General features: G+C 42.3%; 1 protein-coding gene across 1 annotated transcript; it reads left to right on the top strand.

Moving 5' to 3' along the window:
* Positions 1-15,743: 15,743 nt before the first annotated feature.
* LOC133444821 (uncharacterized) lies at positions 15,744-17,550 on the top strand. Its single transcript, XM_061722722.1, has 2 exons — positions 15,744-16,933; positions 17,252-17,550. Exon 1 carries the CDS (start codon positions 15,986-15,988, stop codon positions 16,859-16,861), a length of 876 nt encoding a protein of 291 aa, XP_061578706.1. The 5' UTR covers positions 15,744-15,985; the 3' UTR covers positions 16,862-16,933; positions 17,252-17,550.
* The last annotated feature ends 385 nt before the right edge of the window (positions 17,551-17,935 follow it).

The raw sequence follows: 17,935 nt of genomic DNA, 5'->3' as shown, positions 1-17,935 counted from the left end.
CATGGAGGTCGGACTGGGATGCATTTAGGTCCTAAACGGATATTGAAACTTCCCTGTTTAACCACATGTGTCAGTGTGCGGCTCAGGCCCCCGGTCTCCACTCAGAAGGCACGCCGATTTTTTCCAGTGGCCATCCGCGGTACTGCAACAAAAAACCCCATGGGGCCCAGAAAGCTTTTTTCCCATAGACCGCAATAGTAAAAGAGAAGCCTCTAAAACTGTTCACAGGAACCTCCAGCTGTAATCACCGGCAATTACTAATCTTTGTATTCTATATTTTTAAGTCATGGACTTTATATCCGTCAAAAATGTTTTATAACGACCAGAAAAGTCTCTTTCTGGGCGTGACGTCACGGCTGTGTCCGCGCACTCGCAAAGCGCGGTCATGTGTGTCTCGGGAACGAGCATGGCTGAAAGTTAACTAAGCCGTTCGGCGGAAAAATCACTCAGAAAAGTGGAAAACACGGCTCAAAGGTGAGTTTTTGTTTGGTCACATCGAGTTAGTTTAACTTTATGATAGTTAAAGTCTGTTATTAGTCTCTTGTCAGCTTTTGTTTTTAAATGTAACGTTAAATTGATGAGATCGCCTCGTAATGACGGGAATAAAGGAATTACTGACTTTTTTATTATTATTTTTTTTACATTTTTACATTACTGCCTCTGTAAAACTCATATTTTTCAGTATTTTTTGCATGATAAATCATTTATACTGTGTGGTCATCGCGGCTGATGTCCACGTGTTGCTCTTTTCACAACGTCTACGTATATTTATTTTACGGCTTAATTAATGCCACGCCGGTAAAATGTAAACTTGTCCAGACTCCTCCATGGTCGGTGTGTGTCATGTGTGGCCTGACGGGGCAGCTGCTCCCCGGCCGGAGGAGAAGAACCTGGACGACCACGTCCTCCTCCTCATCTCGTCAGTGTTTTTATTCAATGTCAGTAGCCTATGGGTCAAAGACGTGACGCTTACTTTTTCTGTCCGATGGAACTTTTTACCTAATAATAAACATAAAAATGAATAAAAAATATAACATGTATGTCTACTACGTTCCTTCTACATGTGCCCACTCTTATTTTATTTAAACATGTTGGTTATTGGTCATTTTCTGCCATCTGAAGTGTGAAAACATCATGTGGGGTGACCGTCCGGCCTTGACTTTGGTTTGGACAACTGGTTTTAAATCACATTAAAACAATTTAAAAATAATGTTTGCCCTATTGGGCATACTTTCAAACTTGATTTAGATTTATTGACAAAGTTATGGAACATTTGTACACACATTTCAATCATAATACACAAACTAATCTTGTCCGAATATGTTCATTGTCTGAATTATCATCTGGGGTGACCATGAAAAAAATACAATTGAGGGACTTTTATATTGACAATCATCTCAAAGAGGATGTTGCATCAGCCAGTTACTCCATGAGGGTCCCAGAGAGACAACCTGCAGGTCAGCAGTCTCTCTCTCCTTTACAAATAAATCCTCTTTCTAACTGCTGCAGTGTATACGTCACATTTTGATATCATGTGGGGTGACCACCCTAAAACTGTAAATAATTAGTTTTATTTGCAAATCTATATTTTGAAGGTAAATTTGTTAGTGATTTGTGGTGAGAAGTAGCTAGCTTAGATCATATAGCTAACTGTTAGCCTGTTATATTTGATTAAACTTGAAAGCATCATGTGGGGTGACCACCTGTCATGTGGGGTAACCAACAAATGGCAATTCTGTATCAAATTCAAAATTGAATGTCTATCAGTTTTGGTTAAAATATAAATTATTGGTATAGCATGCATAAGTGGATACACCTTGTACACATTTTAAATCAGTTTTATGAATTTTAGAGTAAGTAAGAGGGTGACACTGCCATTATGGATAGAATGTATTTAAAAATGGTTTTCAAAAAATGAAAGGAAACATGTGTCTCTTTCTTGAACAGTTAATTTAATTACTGATACTTATTAAAATATAAATTTGGTTATGGAAATCTATTAATTTTGAGATTTGAGAATTACGGTCGCCCCAAATAACGGTTTAAAGGTTTAAAAACACTAAAATACCATTGTTTGAAGTTTTCACATACATGTATGTGTACACTACATTTCAAATGTTTGGAAAATGGCCAAAATTATCTTTATTTTAAGTATTTTAAAAATGGGCTACTCAAAGGCCTTATACGTCTTTGACCCCTATACACGAATCCGACGACCGGTTTGTGTACGCCGCCATCTTGCGGCGGCGCCATTGCTGCGGTGGCAGGTGTCAATCTGCCACCGCAGCGCTGTTATTGTAACCTGACGCTCTACAGCATCATTATAGCTGGATTGATGATGTTAGACAGTGGCCTTCCATAAATAATGAAGGTATCTTAAATTAATGCTGATGTTAATTTATAAATAATGATTTGTTTGAGCGATAAGCAGGAAAGAATAGAGGAATAGGGAGATAAGGGAGTGTATGATTAAACACTGTAATATAGCATACGTTACGTGTGACGTTAGCAGCGCGAAATGTAATCATTATGGAAAGGCTACGTGATTAAAAAAAACACCTGTTTATGTTTTATTTTAGGTATCCAAGAATATTTTATTGATCGCCTGGCGTCCGATGACCAAAAAAAACGCAATTACAGGTCTCTAATTGAAGGGCAGAACTATCTCAGCTCCGGATGATACAGAAGACATACATACATAACCCCAATCTGCAGATAAAACTAGTTTGTTGAGGAAAAAATATTAACTCTATTTGTAGCTGCAAAGGAAAAAAATAATCTCACGAGGAAAAGAAAAATATTGCTCACGCCTCGGAGCCTCTTCAGCATAATATAGCGGTAAAAAAAAAAGAAAAGAGAAGTAAGAGTAATAAAAAAGATGTGCTGTATGTTGTACTATTATACAAATTTATTGAAACACATGGCGAGTCAAACATTTACCAAAGCAACTGCCAAACACTAAACAAGGTAGTAAGACGTGGGTTGTGCAGAACTGCGGCAGTAAATCCTCATCGGGGCTCCATTCTTTAGTAGTGATTTCATATGGATCCAGACCGTTAATAATCATTATTTTCTCCATATACCGCTCTCTGGCTTCCTTGTTTAAGGTATCCCGGTAAATTCCAGTTCCTTTCCAGCAGTTTAACATCTTTTTTTTGCGTTCCGTCTGTTCACTTGGTGAAACAGAAAAGTCTGTCCCGTCTTCATTCACTATCAAAACAAATGCACGTGACCGGGACAGGAGTTTTCCGATGATACAAATACATTAAGAGAGCCTGGCAGGGAGCGGAGTAATATATCCATGGGAGCGGAGCATGGATATATAGCCTACGTATATATGTCTATGGGCTGGAGCGGAGGAGCGGAGGCGCCACCGCAGTAATGGCGGCCGCTCGACTTCCGGGTTTTGCTGGATTCGTGTATACAGGGTTTTCACCGACGTCACGAAATGGGCGGTAATGCGACCCGGCAGCCATAGCGGCGGCATTATTTGTAGGCAGAGTGGAGGCTGTGGAGGGCTGGAGGTTGAACAACAACAAAGCGGCTAACATGTAAAATTTGACCATGTCAAAACCACGGAAAACCTCGGCAAAACGTGGGGAAGATACCAGATACCGGGAAGACTTGGTCCTCCAGAAAGGGCGAGGTATAAAGAGAAATTAAACCTTTTAGGTGGCCATGATCCGTACGAGCTGGAGCAAACAACGTGGACCACGGATGACCCGACTATTCTGCCAACGATTAAATATCCTGACATCGTGAATTACCTCATTTTTTCCCCAAGCCCATACACAGCTGAGGATCTAAAAGCCTACAAAGGTTTGGAAGCATATAACCAGATGGTGTGCGGATGGGTGAGAGAGCTGATGTATCAACAACTCCATGAACGGTGCATTGTGAAAGCTAAGGTAACGTCGTTAATAGATCAACTTATATTTTGCATCTAGAATTATATAATCTATAATTACTATTTGCTATGAAATGAATAAATCATGGCGAGCAATAACGCTAAATATACAGTAGATTATTATATTATTATATTTATTTTTCACTTACCTGACAAGAAATGTGAAGAACAAACACGAATGTTGTCAAGATTCTTGCCCGTGAAGTTCTGTTTCAGTGCAGCAAGCCACAGACGTCTCCTTTCTTCTGATAAGTTTCGGCAAGTATCTCCCTGATTTGTGATAACTTTTGGAAGTCTGTAAAACTCCAGGTGTTTTTCTCGGTCAGACCGATTTGTACAACCGTACACACGGCAATAATTGACCATTTTCCACGCGGATTGTGATTACGGTTTATGAAGGAGCAGAAATGTGCAGTCTCTCATACGCTCTGGCTTTGTTTTGGTCTGGGGGGGTGGGGGGTATATCTCCGTAATGGCGACTTCCGCGTTTGGTGACGTCACGTGAAAGCCCTGTATAGCATATTATTAAATTGTTCGAAAAAACAAAGAAACAAATATACTTGTGACTTTTCTTTTGGTACAGATATTGACTTGGGAGATGATAGTGGACTTTTGGAGGAACCCCCATCACTGTACTTGTGGCTACTGTAGATGCAGAGGTAGAGGTAGGATATGCTTTTCTTCTTAATTCAATCGATTTTCGATATTCAATTCAATTTTATTTATATAGCGTCTAATACAACAGAGTTGTCTCTAGACGCTTTACAGAGACCCATACCCAGAACATGACCCCCGAGCAGTTATTACATAAACAATGGCAGGTAAAAACTCCCCTAGTGGGAGAAAAACCTTAAGCCAAACAGTGGCAAGGAAAAACTCCCCTTTAGGAGGGAAGAAACCTTGAGCAGGACCAGGCTCATCAGGGGGGACCCTCCTGCCGAGGGCCAGACTGGTGGGTCAGGGACGGCAACAGCACAGCAGGCAGGTGGAAGCAGCAACGGGATGACCGGGGGTGGGGACCGCAGGCCAGCACACAGCTCCCGAAGCTCCGGCCCAATCAGCAAGTCCCAGGTTGGGGTGCAGGGTCAGGAAAAGACTTGTGCTCCGTAATGCAAGCTACAAGCCACCCATGGCCACCTGCAGGACAAAAGAGAGAAAAGGGAGGAGAAGGGGGGGGCAGCAACGGGATGACCAGGGGTGGGGACCGCAGGCCAGCACGCAGCTCCCGAAGCTCCGGCCCAATCAGCAAGTCCCAGGTTGGGGTGCAGGGTCGGGGAAAGACTTGTGCTCCGTAATGCAAGCTACAAGCCACCCACGAGAACAGAGAGAAGAACACTGCATCAAACAAGAGATTTTTCTCCGTTTTAAAAAGAGTCAAAACATACCTGAGGACCACTTTGTCGAAATACAGACTGACGCATCTCATGTTAATGGCTATTGAGCCTGCTGTCGTCAAATCACTGGACCCAGATGAACTTGTGAATGATTTTGCCAGTTTGAGGCCTCGGCATTAACGTTGCATTACATTAGTTTGACTCGCAATTGAAATTCAATGAAAACACTGACGGCATTGTAAAGCCAGCAAAACCAAAGGATCCATCTGCTGAGGAAACTCAACTCTTTTGGTATCAGCAGAAATATCTTGTGTACCTTTTATCAAACTTTTATTGAGAGTCTTTTATTATTTTCTTTTATATGTTGGTTTGGTGGTCTATCTATGAAAGAGAAGAAGTGTCTGAATGACATTATCAGAGTTTGCTTAAAGACCTCTGCTCTCTCTGGAGAGCACGGCTGGTGCAGAAAGCAGACAGGAAACTATCCCACCCTGATCCTGCTCGGGCCAGTCACTTAAAGGAGCTTGAGGCTCCTTTTAAGAAATGAGACTCTCTAGCGCCACCCTTCACCACGACGGCCGTCAGGGGTACTGCAGCCAACAGTGAAGCCGGCACGGGAGAACGGGGAGAACGTACATGCAGCGTCATGTGACGTCACATCCGCAGGACAGCGCGGGAAATTTGGGCCCGAATTGCAGCACATTTTGCAGCACACAACCTGTTCAAGGCAAGGGAGAGATACACTAGAGGTCTCATTCTTTTTGGTTTGGAACGCTTCATCTGACATTATTACTAGAAAACTTAAAACGTATACGGATTTTTTTCATAAATCTTGCCACAATCCGGCCTCAAGCTCCTTTAACTATGCCCTCAGGTCGGCATTATTATGTGCCGGTGCGGAAAACAAACCGCTATGCAAATTATTTTATCCCATCTGCCATAAGGCTGCTAAATGCACAATTTGCTGAATGAATCTTGAAGTTATCTTACCATGAACTATTGTAAACTGTGAACCATGAAGTATTTGCATCCTGCTGTGCTGTCACTGGTTGTGGTTGTTGTTGCTGATGTGATGGTGGATATTGGCTGTTTGTTGTATTGTTGCTATGGACAGGCCGACTGTAGAAATGAATTGCCCTTTTGGGACTAATACAGTATTCTGAATCTGAATTATTCATTGATGGATTAATTATGCAAGTTCATCTTAAGGTAAGATATCAAATCCCCCTACCCTCTTATAAATCTGTGGGGAATATTTGACTTTTTTTTACTCTCTCTCTCTTCTGCTCCCTCCCTCTCTTTTTTGCATTTGGACTTTAACTGTTTTAAGTTAAACTGGGATGTCGTGATATTGTTGCATAGTGAATGAAGTGAAAAGAATGAGTTAAATTGCGTGGCATCCTATCACTGTACCACGCTCGAATTATCGATGCTACTGAGAGCAACCCATTGTTTTACAAATGTTTGTGAAATCAGTCTGAATACCTAGGTATATTCCAATGGTGTATGTCACTATGTAGCAACTCGTATGCTAAGAACAATACAACTTCAAACACTAATGAGGTCAGTGCTGTTCATTGCATGACTGCTGTTGCACAGATTATACATTACAGGTCACCACTGGCATATATCATTGCTGAATAACCGATTTTAATGTCCTCACAAATAAGATAAAAATAACACTGATCATGTGACATGTTGTCCAAGTAATTTGCTGAATAGGCTCCAGCTGATCCAAAATGCAGCAGCAGAGTGCTGACAGGAATCAGCAGGAGAGAACACGTCTCTCCAGTGTTAGCGTCGCTCCATTGGCTACCTGTAAAACTCAGAATCCAATTCTTTTTTTTGTCTGCATATATATTAATGGTTAATACAAAGTTGGTAAAAATCTAAGGCATATATGCATTTTTAATATATAATATATATCTTATATATTTTAATACATCATATATATTTTAATATATCATATATATATATTTTTCTTATTTTCTTTCATTAAATGTGAAGGGGGGGGGGGGGTGGGTGACGGGTGACATCCGCTGCTAGTCTTAAATGAGAAAAACACAGGGAAACGCACAACGGGCACACAAGCCTTGGAGATCTGTAAGAGAAAAAACAAACAGACGCGAGAACAGGCAGAGACACAAACAACAACCATTTCAGGTCCCTGAGACTGAATCAAAACTAGGGAGAAAACCCCCCGCCAATAACAATAATATTAATAACCATCCTTGTTATAATAATAATACTAATAAATTATTAAGTTTTGTTGTCCTGCCAATGGAGGCTCAAATCCTCCATGGCAGGACCCTTCCACACCGCATTCTCACCGACACAGACGCACAATCATGCACCGTTTCCCCCTCCCCGGGGGGTCCAGCACCGTTTCCCCCTCCCCGGGGGGGTCCAGCACCGCCAGAAGGCACCCCAGGCTGCACGGCGAGCCCCGCCAGGCCCGGGCACCGCGACCCACCTGTCCCAGGCCGACGAGGGAACGCGAGATGTGGGACCCTCTCTATTAAAGACTCTTACCTGCATCTGTGTTTCTCCCTTTTTGTCGGCATGCCAACGCATAACAGTAACCATCACTTGTACACTACTTTTCATGATGCATTGTGGGCAGTGTTGTGCTAGTTACTGAAAAATAGTAACTAGTTACCGTTACTAGTTACTTCATTAAAAAGTAACTCAGTTAGTAACTCAGCTACTTAGACCAAAAAGTAATGAGTTATTATGAAAAGTAACTTCCCATTAATGCCCCCCTAGGCTTCATTTCAGCAGGTACTGTATGGATTTCCATTGTGCATCGTGTTCTGCATTCTGATTGGCTAAACAGTCTCCCCGCTTCTTCACTTCCTGTATCAATAACATTGGTTGCTTAGCAACAATACTGAGAACGACCAATGAGCTTCAGCAGCAGCTCAAGAACGGGACCTTTGATGAATCGGTCATTACAGGTTCTCAGATATAATCCATGGTTTATAAGAATCTTTTTGCCCAGAAGAAAAAAGAGCGACAACAACTGCCCATAACTATTTTCTTCTCTCGAAAAAACACTCCTGCACCACAGGCTTTAGGAGAAAAAGACACTACAGAGCGGAGTCAGGATGCAGCGGCTCAGAAGAGCAGTGGAATATGTGCGAGGCAGTGCTGATCTCCGCAATTTGAAGCTTTTTTAATTGTAAAAAAAAAAAGGTTGCTGCTAGTGATGGGAATTGATAGGATTTTTCCGATTCCGATTCCATTTTCGATTCTGTTTAACCATTCGATTCTTTATCGATTCTCTTATCGATTCTCATTTGGAAAAAAGGAGAACAAACAGGTCAATTAGCATCAACTTTGTTTTATATCCTTGAATAAAAAAATACAAGTGAGGTGTTAAGACGCCCCCAGCCTTGGGCTCCTCAATGGTGAGCCAGGGGGGCACCAAAAAATTATTTGTAATATAAAATATGTATTTAATATAAAATAATAATAATAAAATAAATATTCTTCTGTAGAAATTAACTAAATACAACAAATTATTCTGTGGCAATTACACAAGAATGTCCAGTAACATGTTCAACACCACAAACGTAGTCACTGCTTGGTAACATTCATCTATTCTGGCCTGGTACTCTTCCTTGCCTTGATGAAAGGAGAAGCTAGTGGTAAACTGCTCTTTAACTTCTCCATGAGCTGACGTGCTGTCCGTCGGAGCTGCCGGCTCCTCCTCGTGGCCGAGCCCGCGGCTCTTCCTGCCACACGCCGGTGTTCTGACGATTTCTGCTGCTTTTGCAGAAAAATGCTCCCTAATGGTTTTCTACCTTTGTAGAGCTACAATTTTACTGTGTTTTACTCCCTAAACCACTTCCTTTCCCCCCCAAGTGGTCCTTGTCACTTGCCAGGCCGTCATTGTAAATAAGAATGTTCTTAATGACCTGCCTGCTTAAATAAAGGCAAATGACTGAATGAATATCAAATAAAGCGATAGAATTGTTTTTGTTTTTTTCTCTTTATCGTATAATGTTCACAAAATGTAATGCAATTCATGTCACGGGTAGTTTATTTTGAAGGATCAAATACTCAACATCCCATATTATGAATTTAAATCGTGCAAGAAATGATGGGCGTGGCGATCAAACTTTGAAAATCTACACAAAGTAGCATTTCTTGGCAGGGAGCAAGGATCGGCAGAACACCGGCCGACTCCGCGCTCCCAGCTTTCCTCCGCAACCTGTGGCAACCCAAGTCCTAACAGTTTCCTCCCTTTGTTGAAATGTCCACATTGCAAGTATTGTCGCCCTGTTGTCATCCTTTTTGGTAAAATGTAACCAAACTTTCGAGCGTTTATGCTGCTTTGTCCCCCATATTTTCCTGGGTGACGTCTTTCGCGCCCACTGGAATTGATAAGGGAATCGTTTTCAAAAAATCAAACGATTCCAAGGAATTGAAACACTGGGAACCGGTTCTCAACAAGAACCGGTACTCAACAAGAACCGGTTCTCGATTCCCATCCCTAGTTGCTACTTCGCAGATTTGACTTATCACAGGTTCTTTTTGGAACATAACCCCCGCGAAAAACCAGGAATTACTGTAATGACAATATCTCCACGTTGCGAAACTCTCCTTGCTCTCTGGGCTCGTCATGACCGCTCATGTTTCTGAATGCACACACACACACACACACACACACACACACACACACACACACACACACACACACACACACACACACACACACACACACACACACACACGTTTCCTCCAGGCTCCATGTGGGTAAAAAAAGCTTCACTGTAGCCAGAAATAACGGAGTAACGCACCGTTTGGTAACGGTAATTGAGTTACTGAATTTAAAAAGTAATGCGTTAGTGTATTAGTTACCGCCAAAACTAACGGCATTACTGTAACACGTTACTGAATAACGCGTTAGTCCCAACACTGGTTGTGGGATATATTTTTAGATGAAGAATTTTTGCTGTTTTTGGACACCACTACAGCTGGTGATTATGTAATGAAATGCACCATGTAGTGAGCCAGGGATGGTTTCCCAAAGCCTCACTTTGCCCACTGCAGTGTTTCACATTGAGTTTCTTTGTTTTCAAAAACATTTAAAGTAATGAAGAACAAACATGCAATTGCCCTACATAATGAAATAATGTGACATGTTAGGAAAGGCTGAGCCAATATCTTTGTTTTTTTATCATTTGCTCTTCACATAGCCCCTCACCTGTTCCTCATCTTTATTATTATATATAAGCCATTGGAGGAGTTACAGAGAACTAAAACAGATTAAAAAGGCCCAAAAATCATTTGTGATTTGTGACCTTGCTCACACTTACGCAGGCAAAATCTGTATCATTATATGGAGGTATCACACAGGCTTACATGGGTTCATTCTTAATCCCTTGAAGTAGTTCCCTTATCTCAGGAAAACAGCAACGAAGGGGAAACGGCACAGAGTGGTTACTTTAGTACAAGTCCACGATGTTTGAAGTGAAAGAAGACGAGGAGAGCCGAGTGATGGGACCAATCAAGGCTCCAGCGTAGGGGGGGCTAAGTCTAAACCACAGTTCCTCTCCATCAGTTTAGCCAATTATATTGAAATCATTTATCTAAATATTTGCATTTCTGTAAAAAACTATGATGCACATTCTTCTCAGCAACCAAACACCGCTGCATTGCATTGTGGGAAGTTTCTGCTTGGCTAGTGTCCATTAATCCACACTAATAAATCTCTCCAGAATGAGTATGGATAGAGCATACTATTGAGTACGTACTAATGTTTCGGACACACTAAAAAATCTTGCATACTCATTTTGCATAATCATTAAGGTAGGCCGTCAGGTCAACCACGTAAATGTCTTTAGAAAGAGGATCTCGCTCCCACCTCTGGGGTGTACATTCTTTTCACTTTAAAAAAAAAGAGCTATTAATTATTATTAAGCATAGGATAAAAAGTTGAACTCCGATTTGTAGGAAGTATTTTCACAATCATTATTTTAATAGCGGGACTCTTTCCAGCGGCGGCTGTGTAAAGGAGTTCTGCGGCTGCGTCACGTGATCGCGCTGGACCAATAACAGCGGCCGCTGATGTAAACAAACCTGACGTAATCCCATGTGGATTGTCTTGTCTTCCCAAATATGTAGAAACATATTATTTAATGAGCTGAAAAGTGCACAAAAATGACTAAAAACAGTGTTATATGATGCCACAATGAAGATGAATTATAAACTAAAGTGAAATAATAAAAAGTGCCCATAACGTGATTTCGTTTTTATCATTGTGTTTTATCATCATCTTTCTCCTTAGAGATCTCTATGCAACAGTATCCCATTAATGTCACGACCATGATAAGTAATATACCTAACCTCAAGTTAATATAAAACCATTATGTATAACACATGTAAAGTATATTTATTTGGGATATTTCAGCATATCTTGATTGAAATTAAATTAATAACAATCATTGCCCTGTCAGTGAAATTGATTTGATCTACTTACTTAACTACACCTACAGGACTTTCTCAGAAAATTAGAATATTGTGATAAAGTTCTTTATTTTCTGTAATGCAATTAAAAAAACAAAAATGTCATACATTCTGGATTCATTACAAATCAACTGAAATATTGCAAGCCTTTTATTATTTTAATATGGCTGATTATGGTTTACAGTTTAAGATTAAGATTCCCAGAATATTCAAATTTTTTGAGATAGGATATTTGGGTTTTCTTAAACTGTAGTCATCAGTTTTAGAGACGCCAAGTACAGTTTACATTCATTTTTCAGATGTACAATGGAGGGTTTGCTGTTATTCCATTTGCATTTATGTATGTGATATTTACCTAGTAAAATAATTATGTTGACCATGTTTGATATATTTTTTTGGAAGATTATCCATATAAATTAATATTTGGTTGGAGTCAAAAGCTCCTGCTTGGAGGTTTCACACCAACAGAGCTGTTCTGCAGAATAAATGAGTGTTGCGTTCCTCCAGGCCACCGGGCAACAACGTTTGACAGAGACATAGTTGCAGCGCAGATTATTTGTGCATGGATTGAATGAAATCCTTTCATGTTCACGTAACTGAATGTGTGATGGGGATTTTATGGCGATTTGGGTGCAATCTAGCTCCAATTATGTTTGGGAATCCGGCGATGGCATGAAATCCTCGTTTAACTGGGATGGTGGTGGTGCGTTTGGTCTCTCGCTCTAACATACAGTAGGTTGTAAATCACGGCATAGATCCATCAGAATGTTTTTGGGGAAGCGGTACCTGCTGAGAAGCCACTCTGTCTCTCACTTAACATCAGCACGTTTCTTTGAAAACGCGCTGCCTGCGGAGCGCGTTTTTGCGGAGCGCACGGTTCTAAGTAAGCCAGGGTACTTGTATTTTCTTTTCAGGTCGTCCTGCCAGCTGTCTTTTATAGCTTGTCACACCAATTATTCAAAATGTCTGCTAAATTACTAATGGAGAATTTTTATTAATTGGAGGAAACAGGGAACATGTGTGAAGTTTGAGATCGCTGAACACTGTGACTCTTTTAATGGGTTCTATTTGTAGTTTCACTGTTCTACCACTAGGTTTTGTGTGTACGCATGGTCGGAGTTGTGCTTACATTTACACGCGTTCCTGCGCACAGGTACATGTTGATAAATTCCATACTTTGCGTGGGAATATTCATACGCACACTTTACGCAAATATCTGTGCGTACGAACGGTTGATAAATGAGGCCCCAGGACTTCACGCCACCAGTAGCTGCTGTCTTCCCCTCTGCAGTCAGCCTATTGAACAATGGCCCAGCTCCCCCCAAATAACCCCAAATGTATGGGCAGTCACCGCACTACAACATTTTTCACGATTAACTTAGCCTATGTAATAGCATTCCTATATCTTTATTCTATTATTTTATGTGTATTTATGTGGGGGGGGGGGGGATTTTATTTTAATTCTAATTTTATACCTCTCTTTAAAGTATTTTTGTTACCTTTATATATTGCACCTGACATCAAGACAAGTTCCTTGTGCTGTAAACTGACCTTTACTGCTCTTGGCAATAAAAACAGTTCTGATTCTGAGAGACGTCACCGCTGCCATCAGTCTGTCTGTGATCCCTCTGGTCAGGGCGTTTAGATCCGAGTGTGACCTGAGTGTCCCACCTGAGCTCTGTGCCGTAGCGGCAGCTCCAGCTCAATGAATGACAGAGGGTCTCCTGCTCAGCTGCTGCTCAACACTGATCAGAGCAGCTCCCCCTCGTTTACTGAGGTTTTATTCAATTTTCAATTTTATTTTTATTTATATAGCATCTAATACAACAGATGTTGTCTCTAGACGCTTTCCAGAGATCCAGAACATGAACATAAACATAAACATAAACCCCCGAGCAATTATTATATAAACAAAGGCAGGTAAAAACTCCCTTAGTGGGAGAAAAGCCTTAAGCCAAACAGTGGCAAGAAAAACTCCCCTTTAGGAGGGAAGAAACCTTGAGCAGGACCAGGCTCATAAGGGGGGACCCTCCTGCCGAAGGCCAGACTGGGGGAGTCAGTGACGTAAGCAGCACAGCAGGCAGGTGGAAGCAGCAGCGGGATGACCAGAGGTGGGGGGGTTTATAAACTAAACTCTTGTTTTGTTTTTTGCTGCATAGGCCTGTATCTCCCCATCTTCTCTTCTCTTCTTGTTCTACCAACCACATTTTTACGTGCTCAGATAATCTCCCATATTTCCTCTGTTGTAGCTCCACAATATGTTTATTTGTCCCTCTCTATTAATGTGTCGGACTTGGATCACATTTTTATTCTGCACACTCTCCATGGCGGAAACGATTATGCGCAAAAGCCTTATTAAACTACTGCAGTTTGTAGCGTATTACTCTTAGTAGATCACATGAGCGCGCTAACCAGACAAGCAAAAGTGTTTTTTTATGACTAAGTCATTGATTTATTTGAGCATGTGTGAATGTTTAGAATGTTTAGAACACACACAACATGTTGGAATGGAGAGGTACATTCTTTTGAATGTTTGTGGAGGTGTAATAAATGTGGCACACCCAATGTCTTTTTTCTGGCTACGCTAGTGATCTACAGTCATGGAAAAAAAATTAAGAGACCGCTTGCAAGTGTTTCTTAAAAGCATATCTACATAGTCATTCTTTTCTCTTTTAAATATCAACACAAACAACTCCTTGATGAGCATTTCTTTAATGCTTCAAGGTCACAAACAACAAAAGGTCAACTATATACACAACAAAAAACAATTTACAAGACACGAAACACAACAAAATTAAAACAACAGAATTTGGGGTGAACAGTGTGATCAAAAAATAAAACGACAAGGCAAGGAGGAGACCTGAGCTCAGTGCAGGGCCCTCCCGGGGTTGGTAGAGGATGGCAATGCCCAGGACTGTCACTTAGGTAGGAGCACGGGGTGGTAAAAATGGGAAAAAACCGGGATAAAAATATTTAAAAAAAAAAAAAAAAACGACAAGGCAAGACGTTAAAGCAAACAAAAAAGGCCACCCTCACTTTCCCTGGTCTATTCGTGGGCTTAAATTTATTTACAAAAAACAATAAAACCCACTATCAGGTAAGGAAAAGGAAAACAAAAGAAAGGAAATGAACAACAACAACAAACAACCCTAACCCATACATCTATACCTGATAGTGGGTTTTAAGGGCTTGAAAAAAGTCATTTAAAAAAATATCATTTCCCAGAGTGGAAAAATGAACTCCATCGAGCACAAATAGACCAGGAGTTTTGAATTTAATTTGAGGGTGGCCGACAGAAAACTCACCCGACCCATGAACAAAAGCCCCGACCACACTGTTCACCCACTTCCTGGCCTTGTTGACCCTGGCCGGCCGGGCGCATCTCCACCTGGTCCACCTCCAGCTGTGCCTCTCCATGATGTCCGACCAGACCAGGGTCATCTTCGGGTATTCCCGGTGGAGGTCCTCCAGGTCCGTTTTGATTTCGGCCACCAGCTGGACCGTCTTCTTCTGTCCGAGGTGGTTGGACCCGCAGACCACCACCAGCACATCCGGGGCCGCCCTGCCCCTCAGGCACTCATCAAAGAAGGGGCGCAGGCCGTACCACCTGAGGCCTCCCCACCCCAACCAGTGGACCCGGGCGTCCCCCTCCAGCCCAAGGTGGGGGCCCACGGTCTCAATGGCTGTCCCCTCTCCTCTCCTCACATAACTGGATCCTATGATCCACACGTTTTGTTCTGTCAAACAAAAGATCGTTTTCTTGTGTTAGACCCATGAGGATTTATAAAGAAATTGGCCTAAAAAAGTTGAATACTTTAGGCTAATCACAGATTCTCTCTTCCCGAATTGTTGGGGCTCCATAGCTAGCTCTTAGGGCTCTTAGTTCAGGTTCAGGTCCAGACACTGAAAGATCAAGATGACATGTATTTTATTTTTCCCTTTGATGACCATATTAATTGTTATCATATATTTATAGTTTATGTGGATACAGATGTTTAATAATGATATCAACATTGGGTAACGTATTGCGTCACGCATCGCGTCACTTCCTGGTGTTTGCGGTCTGTGCTGCTGCCGTCTCACGGCGTTTGCAGGCTCAGATCTCTCCCGACTTTTTATCTAAAACTTAGACTGTTTTCTGGTAAAATAGCACTATATCTGGTACATTACTGTCTTTATTTCAACACTCGCTCATTTTCTCTTCCGTAACTTTCACTGTCACCAATCACCGATACATTTTCTGTCCGTTAGCCTCCGTTAGCATCTTAGCATGGCCGCTCCGGCTCCCACCGCTTCACCTCTTTCCTGCTCAGTGTGTGAAATGTTTAGTTATTCCTCTGCCTCCTTTAGTGAAGACGGTAAGTGCTTAAAGTGTAGTTTATTTGCAGGGCTGGAGGCGAGGCTCAGTCAGTTAGAGGTCCGGTTCGGCCAACTAAACCATAGTCCGAGAGCCTCCTCAGCTAACCAGGCTAAGCTAGCGGCGGACCGGCCCGTAGCAGCTGAGCGTAGCCGCTCCCCTGCAGCTCCCGAGCAGCCGGCCAGGCAGGGCAGCTGGGTGACGGTTCGGAGGAAGACTAGTCTTAAAGGGCTCACGGAACACCACCACCCGCTTCATGTGTCTAACAGATTTTCCCCACTTAGCGACACATCTGTTGAGAAACCGACCCTGGTGATTGGAGACTCCATAGTCAGACATGTGAAGCCGACTCCAGAGACCTTAGTTAGGTGCATCCCGGGGGCCAGAGCGGGCGACATAGAAGCAAATTTGAAGCTACTGGCAAAGGGTAATCGTAAATATGGTAAAGTTATCATCAATGTCGGAGCTAATGACTCCCGTCTTCGCCAGTCGGAAGTAACCAGAATGAATATTGTCTCGGTGTGTAACTACGCCAAGACCATGTCGGACTCTGTAGGTTTTTCTGGCCCCCTCCCCAATCTGACCAGCGATGACATGTTTAGTCGCATGCTCTCGCTCCGCCGCTGGTTGTCTCAGTGGTGTTCAGAAAACGACGTGGACTTTATTGACAACTGGGAGACATTCTGGGGAAAGCCCGGTCTGATTAGAAGGGACGGCATTCATCCCACCCGGGATGGTGCAGCTCTTATGTCTAGAAATCTGGCCAATGTTATTAGACACTCCCCCTGACAATGCAGGGTCCAGGCCAGGATGCAGAGCTGTAGTTTAACAGGGCTGGAGGCGAGGCTTAGTCAGTTAGAGGTCCGGTTTGGCCAACTAGACCATAGTCCGATAGAATCCTCTGCGGACCGGCCCGTAGCAGCTGAGCGTAACCGCTCCCCTGCAGCTCCCCGGCAGCCGGCCAGGCAGGGCAGCTGGGTGACGGTTCGGAGGAAGGGTAGTCTTAAAGGGCTCACAGAACACCACCACCCGCTTCATGTGTCTAACCGTTTTTCCCCACTCAGCGACACATCTGTTGCTTCTCAAGGACCAACGCCTGCCAACAAAACTGTAGGATTGCATTATGTAATTAGCGACTCTAAAACTGTAGGATTACATGATATTGGCGACTCTGGCCAGGTGCCTAGCAAAATAGAAGTGGTTGCAGTTCCCCGCCCTCCAAAAGTTCACCAGGTGCAGCGTTATAGAGGCGTTAACCAAGATAACCTTGTAAAAATTAAAACCAATGCACATTTGGTACCAATTACAGACCGAAAAATTAGATGCGGACTACTAAATATACGATCATTAAGCTCTAAGTCTCTGTTAGTAAATGATATAATTACAGAGAGCAGGAGTGATATTTTCTGCTTAACAGAAACATGGTTACAGGAGGAAGAGTATGTTAGTTTGAATGAATCAACTCCGCCCGGCTACTTTAATCATCACATTCCTAGAAGCACGGGTCGAGGCGGAGGAGTCGCAGCAATTTATAACTCCGGTCTCCAAACAAAAATTTAACCCAAGTGCAACTATAATACATTTGAAAGCCTCATGCTTGGTCTGAAATTTCCGAGCCGGAAATCAGAGAAGCCAGTTGTGTTAGTGGTAGTGTACCGGCCCCCTGCTGGTGCGTATCTGGAGTTTTTGTCTGAATTTTCAGATTTCCTTTCTGGATTATTGATCAGCACAGATAAATTCATCATAGTGGGTGATTTTAACATTCATATGGATGTTGAAAGCGATAATCTTAAATTAGCCTTCGATTCTCTTCTAGAATCAATGGGTATCTCACAAAAAGTGGATAAACCGACGCACTGTTTT

The sequence above is a fragment of the Cololabis saira genome, chromosome 5, assembly GCF_033807715.1.
Source record: "Cololabis saira isolate AMF1-May2022 chromosome 5, fColSai1.1, whole genome shotgun sequence".
In the NCBI taxonomy this organism is placed as follows: Eukaryota; Metazoa; Chordata; class Actinopteri; order Beloniformes; family Belonidae; genus Cololabis; species Cololabis saira.
This window is presented reverse-complemented; position numbering and strand designations above follow the sequence as displayed.